The sequence below is a fragment of the Eucalyptus grandis genome, chromosome 10 (assembly GCF_016545825.1).
Source record: "Eucalyptus grandis isolate ANBG69807.140 chromosome 10, ASM1654582v1, whole genome shotgun sequence".
In the NCBI taxonomy this organism is placed as follows: Eukaryota; Viridiplantae; Streptophyta; class Magnoliopsida; order Myrtales; family Myrtaceae; genus Eucalyptus; species Eucalyptus grandis.
The window spans coordinates 24,232,548-24,239,957 of record NC_052621.1 but is presented as its reverse complement, the minus strand read 5'-3'; the positions used below and the strand labels follow the sequence as shown (position 1 = coordinate 24,239,957).

At 37.8% G+C, this 7,410-nt stretch overlaps 1 protein-coding gene across 1 annotated transcript; it reads left to right on the top strand.

Annotated features, from left to right (window-relative positions):
• The first annotated feature begins 2,656 nt into the window (after positions 1-2,656).
• Positions 2,657-7,158, top strand: LOC104422360 (pre-mRNA-splicing factor cwc22-like). Its single transcript, XM_018864160.2, has 5 exons — positions 2,657-3,509; positions 3,913-4,318; positions 5,326-5,422; positions 5,525-5,817; positions 6,869-7,158. The coding sequence occupies exons 2-5, from the start codon at positions 4,109-4,111 to the stop codon at positions 6,980-6,982; spliced, it is 714 nt and encodes a 237-aa protein (XP_018719705.2). The 5' UTR covers positions 2,657-3,509; positions 3,913-4,108; the 3' UTR covers positions 6,983-7,158.
• The last annotated feature ends 252 nt before the right edge of the window (positions 7,159-7,410 follow it).

The window sequence follows — 7,410 nt, the reverse complement described above, 5'->3', positions numbered from 1 at the left end:
TCATTAGATTAATTTAGATTACATATTTAAATGTTGCATTTCTTAAATTTCGAATCTCATAGAAAATACAAAAAAAATCATTTAGAATAAATCATCTCATGCTTAGAATAGATTACATGCTTAGTTATGTCATATTGCTTAGGTCATATAGCTAAGTCATGTTGCCATGTCATATCATTTCATGTTAAATTAGTGGCATGCATTGCATATCGCATGATTTTCATTAATTAAGTGAAAACAAAACAAAAATTGCGTGTTAATTAGAAATCATATTTAGAATGATCTGATGTGAATTTTAAACTAACAACGCAGATGCTTTCGTTGCTATGAGGTAAGTCCTGCAATTTATTCATTGCTTTCTTGGATGTTAAATTGGTGGTTTGCACCCGCATGATCACCTCACATGTTAGAATTTAAAATCAATTCAAGCTCGCCTGCAAAAACATTTTTGAAATTAAAAGAATGGTACCGAAAGGGCATTAGAGAAATCTAGTGTAACCAAGTCCCGTACCCATAATCTCTTGTTCGTAAGAAAGTAAATCTCCCATTACTTTACTTGGGTTTCTAATCGACCCACCAAAAATAGATTAGTGGCGACTCCTAATTAAAAAAAAATTGCATGTTAACAATTCAAACTTAAGTCGCGAATTGGTATGGGCTTGGGAGAGCCCGAGTTAAGTCTAGGCTTAACAATCCATTAACCTAGTTTTAGGTGGTCCACACCCGAAAAATTGGTCGCGACATGGCTATAGCTTGTCCGGTGGGGCTGCTGCCTCCAATTGAAGTCTGATGTTCGATTTGATATGTTTCATCTTGTGATGAGGATACTGATTCATCCATAGACTCTTGGCTTTCAACCCCCATAAAGTGGCTCTTATGGTCCAAACTGGTCTTGTGTTGCGTTCAAAGATAACCCGACCCGAAGCAGTAGTGTGTTTCTTTGTTGCTTTTGGCAACTTCAATAGCAACTCCAAAGACAGTCCTCTTTCCTTTCTCTAATTCTCATGACAAAGAATAGACAAGTTATATATTCTTCGGTATCATTTTGAATGTCTCCCCTTGCTTTGACACTGTTCGATACGCAGGTCGCAGGATTCACATACTTGTCGATGCATGCTTTGTCTGGCAGAGAACAGTAACTACTTGTCACTTGCACTTGGACATAGCTAATGTTGGCTAGATAGCTGGTAAAATCGAATCATCTTCTAGGTAGCTGGCAAATCTTAGCTACCAGTCCGTAATGTTTTTTGTATATGCTGATAATATATAGCAGTAGGAAGAGGGGATGCTTGCTTATCATCACAGATATATTATCGTCCACTATGTTGAATTTGGCAATCAGCAAGTTATCCTTTTGCTTTATGTCTGTTGATAGAATTGTATTTTTGAAGAATTTTTATGATTTAGGTTCTCTTTTGGAAGATCTGGCGGTTTGGCTGAACGAAGCTATTTGATGCCAAAGGAGCTATATAGTTCTAGTTGTTTCTATATAAAGTACTCCTGTTCCAGGAAAGGGGCGGTTCAATTTTTTCAAGTCACTGCTGCCCGCTCTTTTCAACTCGATCGGATGCTTTTTGGAATCGATCGAACAACAATTACATATTTATCACTTCAACCCACCTTTATACATCGATTGTCGAGTGAATTTCTTTCAAAAGAGTAATGAATTAAATTCATCAAAGAGTTTCAGATGATTAGTAGAACTATTTTCCGCATTATCTTGCCTCAAATAAAGTTGGTATACAAAACTCTGAAATGACAAGATTTGTGCGTAGATACTGCAGTAAGGCTATTCACTGGCAAGGTGCGCCCTTTCGTTGGCATTGGCCATTACTTTGCATGACAGACCAGAGGGATACTTTTTTCAGATACAGTAACTATTTCCCCTTGTCTAGTTGGGCACTTTTGCTTTATCATGGTACATCTTGAGTGCCAGCTTTCAATCATACTTCCTACGGTTGCTCTTTTATACGGACAATATTGGATGCAACATCCCTTAAACAACGTTCATTTAAGTATTATAATTTTTTTTATAACCATTTGATTGCCATAATTTTCAATCGATCACTTAAGTGGCAAAAGTTTTTTAAAATGTTCACTAAGTCTTAGAAATCCCACCTAATATAGCACTTATGGTGAACGTTTTAAAAAATTATTACACTCAAGTGAGGTGATTGGAAAAAAGAAGTTATAGCACTCAAGTAAACGCTAGTTATTGCACTAACGTAATAAAAAAAAAAATTATGAATCTATGGTGAGTATCGTAAAAAAGTTATGATATTTATAGTCTCTATTTCCTAACAATATCTGCATTAGGGCATTATCATGTTGCATTATAGCACTATCTTTGCATGTTTCTCTTTTATATGGATACTTTGTTTCTTTCATGTGATTGTGTAGAATCTATGCCAAGGTATTATCTTACTTTGGAGAAAGTTATAAATGCCGATGGAAGTATATATGTAAATTGGCTTGTTATCTGATTTTTTTTTTTTTAACATCTTGATTAAATTTGTCGGTATGAAAACTATTTCACATGATAATTTCTTATCATAATAATAATAATAATAATAATAATAATAATAATAATAATAATAATAATAATAATAATAATAATAATTGATAATTTATCTCCTATGTGGTCGCGAGACATTGACTTTTTAGTGAGGGGGACAATTTTTCTGTGATCCAAAAAGTCCACTTTTGTCTACTCCATCTTTATGCTTGATTGTATTTAATACAGCCTAGGGTAAATCATTATAATGATTATTTGAGTTATATATAAATGCAATAAAAGAAAAGAATACCGCTTGGCGGTTAAAAAATCCACGAATGCTTCTTCCAGATTGTAAGCCGCATTCTTCTCTAAGGTAGGATGCCATAGGTAAACATTCTTGCCATTCGTCGTAAAAGCCTTGTCTTGTATTCGTCCAGGTCTGATCACTTCATATCAACTCAGCGAAGCTAGATTATCAACTTCGAGTGGCAAGTATCGGAAAGAAGGGCCCCAAATGATTCGTTATTGGAGCAGATAGCAACAACCATTTCATCTGACATGCGTAGTTTTGATTTTCCAATGGATTTACATCTTTCAAGTATTTTCATTAATTGATATCTCGGGATTAAGAGAGACAAATGAATTTAAAGCTGACTGAAACCTAGGAACATTATCTTAATTTACCGGATTAATGGATTTTTGTTATGAAATTGATTGAAAGTTTGGCAAAAGATTTTAGAAGAAGAAGATAGAATCGAGATTCGAGTTATTTTGGGAAACTGATTTTGGATAATTTGCTTGACGCGAACGGTCTTCCACTTTGAACTTGGAAAGGGAAGGACGTTTCTCTAGACTCTGGCATGCTTGTGCTCTCTGGCTCTCGCTCTCGCTCTCGCCGGCCTCCCTCTCTGGCTCTCGCGCTCTCCATCCGACGGAGGACAAGTTGGTGAACCTCGGGAGTGGTGCCGGCACCGATGGATTTCTACAAGTTCAACCCTTGGGACCTTTCCGGGTACTTTTGACGCTCTCCCTCCCTTCCTCTTCTTCTCGAGCCGCCCTGTTCCTGAACGATTCTGTTTCTTCTGGCGTTCGTTCTTCTGTGAATTATCCCATTCTGGGAAAAGGGTCGGCGAGTTTCGTCACTCTGTTGGGTGGTTTTTATTGTAAGGAGTTCCTCTTCTTCCTGAACAGAGCCTGTTCAGAACAGGCTCTGTTTCTGAACAGGCTCTGTTCCTGAACAATTCTGTTTCCTCTCGTGTTCGTCTCTTGTTAATTATCCCATTCTGGGAAAAGGGTTGGCGAGTTTCGTCACTCTTTTTGGCTGGTTTTTCTTGAGGAATTCCTTCTTTATTTGGAATTGTCACTTTAAGAAGAGATCACGCCAGTGAGTACCATTCTTCTTTCGATTTTCTCAGTTTGTGTTGATCTTTCCGCTCGCAACACCTGGGGAGAGGATTTCGTTGAGCAAGGGAAGACGATGAGGGGAGAGATGGACAGGAAAGAAGACGCAGGAGGTATGATAGTGACACGAAGCAGAAGGAGAAAGAGGGAATAGATGGCAGAAAGGCTGATAGTTGGAAACCAGAACAACCAGCATTGTGAGAAGGCAATATGATTACCGATGCTGCAAACTTGGAAAGCAGTGGGGGAGTTTACATCCCACCATTTAAGTTGGCCAGAATGATGAAAGAGGTTCAAGACAAAAGCGGCATTGAGTATCAAGGGTTGAGGTGGGAAGTCTTAAGGAAGAGTATAAACGGTTTGGTGAATAAGGTCAATGCAACGAACCTGGTTTCTGTCGTCAACACGAAGTTTGCAGAGGTTGGTCACCTTCTACTAATAAGGATTGTTTTGCAACTTAAGAGAGCTTATAAGTGGAATGACAAGCTATGACAGCACCCTTCTATGTTCAGATTTCTTAGTTCACGAGCATCTCTCTCTGGTTATGCATACTTCTAACGTTAATTTGTTTGGTTGTATTCTTAACAGCCTGAATTACTTGCTGCTTTAGAGCTGCTCACTGTTCTGCTATTAAATCCTACCGATGACAGTGTGGATGTTGCTGTTGGTTTTGTGACCGAGTGTGGTTCCATACTGCAAGTCCTACCTTCTAAATGTCTACATGATTGGTATATGTGGCGAAGTTTATCCAGCTCACTGCTCCTTTTTTTTTTGCTTGTGTGCATGTATCATCATTGTAGTAAGAGTCTCCTCTGTCGTCTTTGTACTTGCACTTATTTATTGGGTCAATTGATAGATTCAATTTGTTTTTACCCTTAAAATTGTGAGGCAATCTATTGGAGAGTTTTTCTTTAATGGTTGCATATGAATTTATCGGATCAGACTTGGAGATCACAAAGAAGATGGAAGTGTTAACTTATGAATAAGCTTGTATCATCCATTTAATGGAGTGTCACCATACGATATCCTAAGGCTTTGTAGAGGCATGTCGTACCTTCCAAACTCATACTTGTTTGTAGTTAAGAATATAATTTTACTCTATAGTGTGCATTACCAGGTATGATGCTGGCGATCCTCGCTTTTATGTTTTTCTCAATAATGTCTTGTGTCATGGCCTCTTAATTCTGATAATTTCTTCAGGCACCTTTGAACGGTTTTGTGGAATTCTTTATGAAGGTGGAATAGATAAGCGAGTTCAGTTTTTGATTGAAGGCCTCTTTCATTAGAAAAGCTAAGTTTCAGGTCACTAACTCCCAATATCTCTCACCAGGGTGAGAAAGTACGTTTTTTGGTCCGGAGAGGCTAATCAAGCATGCATGTCTAAGCCTTCTTACTGTCATAACTTAATTTTCCTTGTGTATATGCAGTCCGCAGTTCGTCCAGAATTGGACCTTGTGGAGCATGAAGATCAACTAGCACACGAGATATCACTCCAGGCAGACATCGATCCAGAAATTACTCTTGGTATCTGTTTGCCTATCCAGTTACATGAAGCTACTTATAATCCGTAATCTGCATATTCCAATGTCTATTTTTTGTTTTATGTCATACTTGTTTCTGGACCAGACATATTTAAGCCTGATCCGCAGTTGGTGGAGAATGAAAAGCTTTATGAACAATTGAAGAAAACCATTCTTGGTGACGAGTTTGAAGAGGAAAAAGAGTCGGAAGAAGGCTCAGAAGATGCATCTGCTGAGGAAGTTGATGCAGAAGAGGGTGAACAGATGAACATTAAAGATGAGACTCAGACGAATCTTGTAAATCTCTGGAGAACGATATATCTGAAGATTATGTCCAGTGTCGATTTCGAGGAAGCAGGGCATAAGCTATTAATAAGTAAACTTGAACCTGGACAAGAGGTGAGACAACATTTCATGTGTTGCAGCCAAATTTGAATTCTTATCTTCTTTCTTGCCTTTGATTTCTAAGAAGGTTGATTACTCATGTCCGGACATTTTGAGAATAAAAGTAAATATTGCTGATTTCTGTCCCAAACAGCGGTGAAGTTAGCTGAGTACAATTTTTCTTTTGAACTCACTTTTAGGCCTGTACTTTTAGAGCTGATTCCCTTGCACGTTATGATTCATTCGTAAACGAGGATAGACTGGCGTGGCCTTTGTGTATTCCACTTATTTTGAAACTGTGGCGATTTTAAGTGTCTATATTCAGTTTTTCTTGCATGGATGCATAACAAGTTCCTCCGCTTTTCCTAATTTGTCTCTGTATTTCATATGCTCCTGTTAATAAAATGACTGATCGATTTTGTACTTACATGTATGATTATTGGAAGACTTTGCGTTACTTGTGCCACATGAATTTTGAGTAGATATGGAGTGGATGAAAAGTTGAGATCTTGTGGACACTTCTGGTTTATTGTCTCCTTAAGTATATTTTTCCTCATCATTTTGACTGACTCAGCTGGTAAGGCATATGGCAGCTTAGACGAGATAGCTTGAAAGTAGAATCTTTTTATTTGGAAGCGTTTCTGCAATTAATATAGTAGATGGCGTATAATGCTACAAGTGTCTCTGGGGATTGTCTGGGGTTGAGTTTCCTCAGAATGTAGAGATTTTTAAAATTGACTTGTTCCTAGGCTAACAGGGGTGAGAGCTTTCACAGAAGGTGCTAAGCTAGATAGTGGATTCAGTTAAAATCTTTGATTGCAACCTTCATCGATGTCCCTAGTTATAATGACCTATGTGTTGCTTGTAGTTTCTCATGCTAATTTGTCAGAGAAATAAATCATATTATAATTCTTTTTAACATTTTTTCCTTCTTCCTTTATGTGTCTTTGCCTCCTTTACATCATGGGATGCTTTCAGAATTCTTATTTTAGTCCGGCTGCTTCATTTGCTGTCTTTGGAACCAGTCGTCTTCTTTACTTATTGTCTTGTCTTTTGGGCTGTGCAGATGGATCTATATGCTGTTGGAGTGTTGCAGTCAAGAAAGAACTTACCTCCGCTACTATGGTCTGATGGGGCAGCGGTTTTGCATGATGAACAAAGTCAGTCACTACAATTTTGAGAGATGCTTTGTTCAACAGTATTCAATGGTTCACTGTCTCAAGACAAACAAAGTGAAAAACGTGGCAAAATTTTTTGCACATTTACTTGGTACAGATTCTCTACCGTGGCATGTCTTGGCCTACATACAATTGACTGAGGACACCTCTTTCATCACGAATATTTATAAAAATTCTCTACCGACCAAAAAAATTTCTGACTTACTGTTGGTTTCCTTTACTAAATTTCAATGGTACAAACGACTTATCGATGCTTTAAGGAAAGACTATCTGTTATTCACTTTGACTCTCCCTCTCCTTTTTGGATGCCAGACAGCTAATTCGTTTCCAGTAGCAAAAAAGCAAAGCCCAGCCCTGATATTTCACCACTTTATCAACACAATTCACCAACATTTTCTTCTTTGTCATCGTCCCTACCCATAGATTCCAT

Coding starts and splice junctions, on each gene's coding strand:
- LOC104422360 (XM_018864160.2), top strand. CDS start 4,109: ATGATTACCGATGCTGCAAACTTGGAAAGCAGTGGGGGAGTTTACATC. Junction 4,319..5,325: donor TCAACACGAAGTTTGCAGAG/GTTGGTCACCTT, acceptor GTGTATATGCAG/TCCGCAGTTCGTCCAGAATT. Junction 5,818..6,868: donor AACTTGAACCTGGACAAGAG/GTGAGACAACAT, acceptor TGGGCTGTGCAG/ATGGATCTATATGCTGTTGG.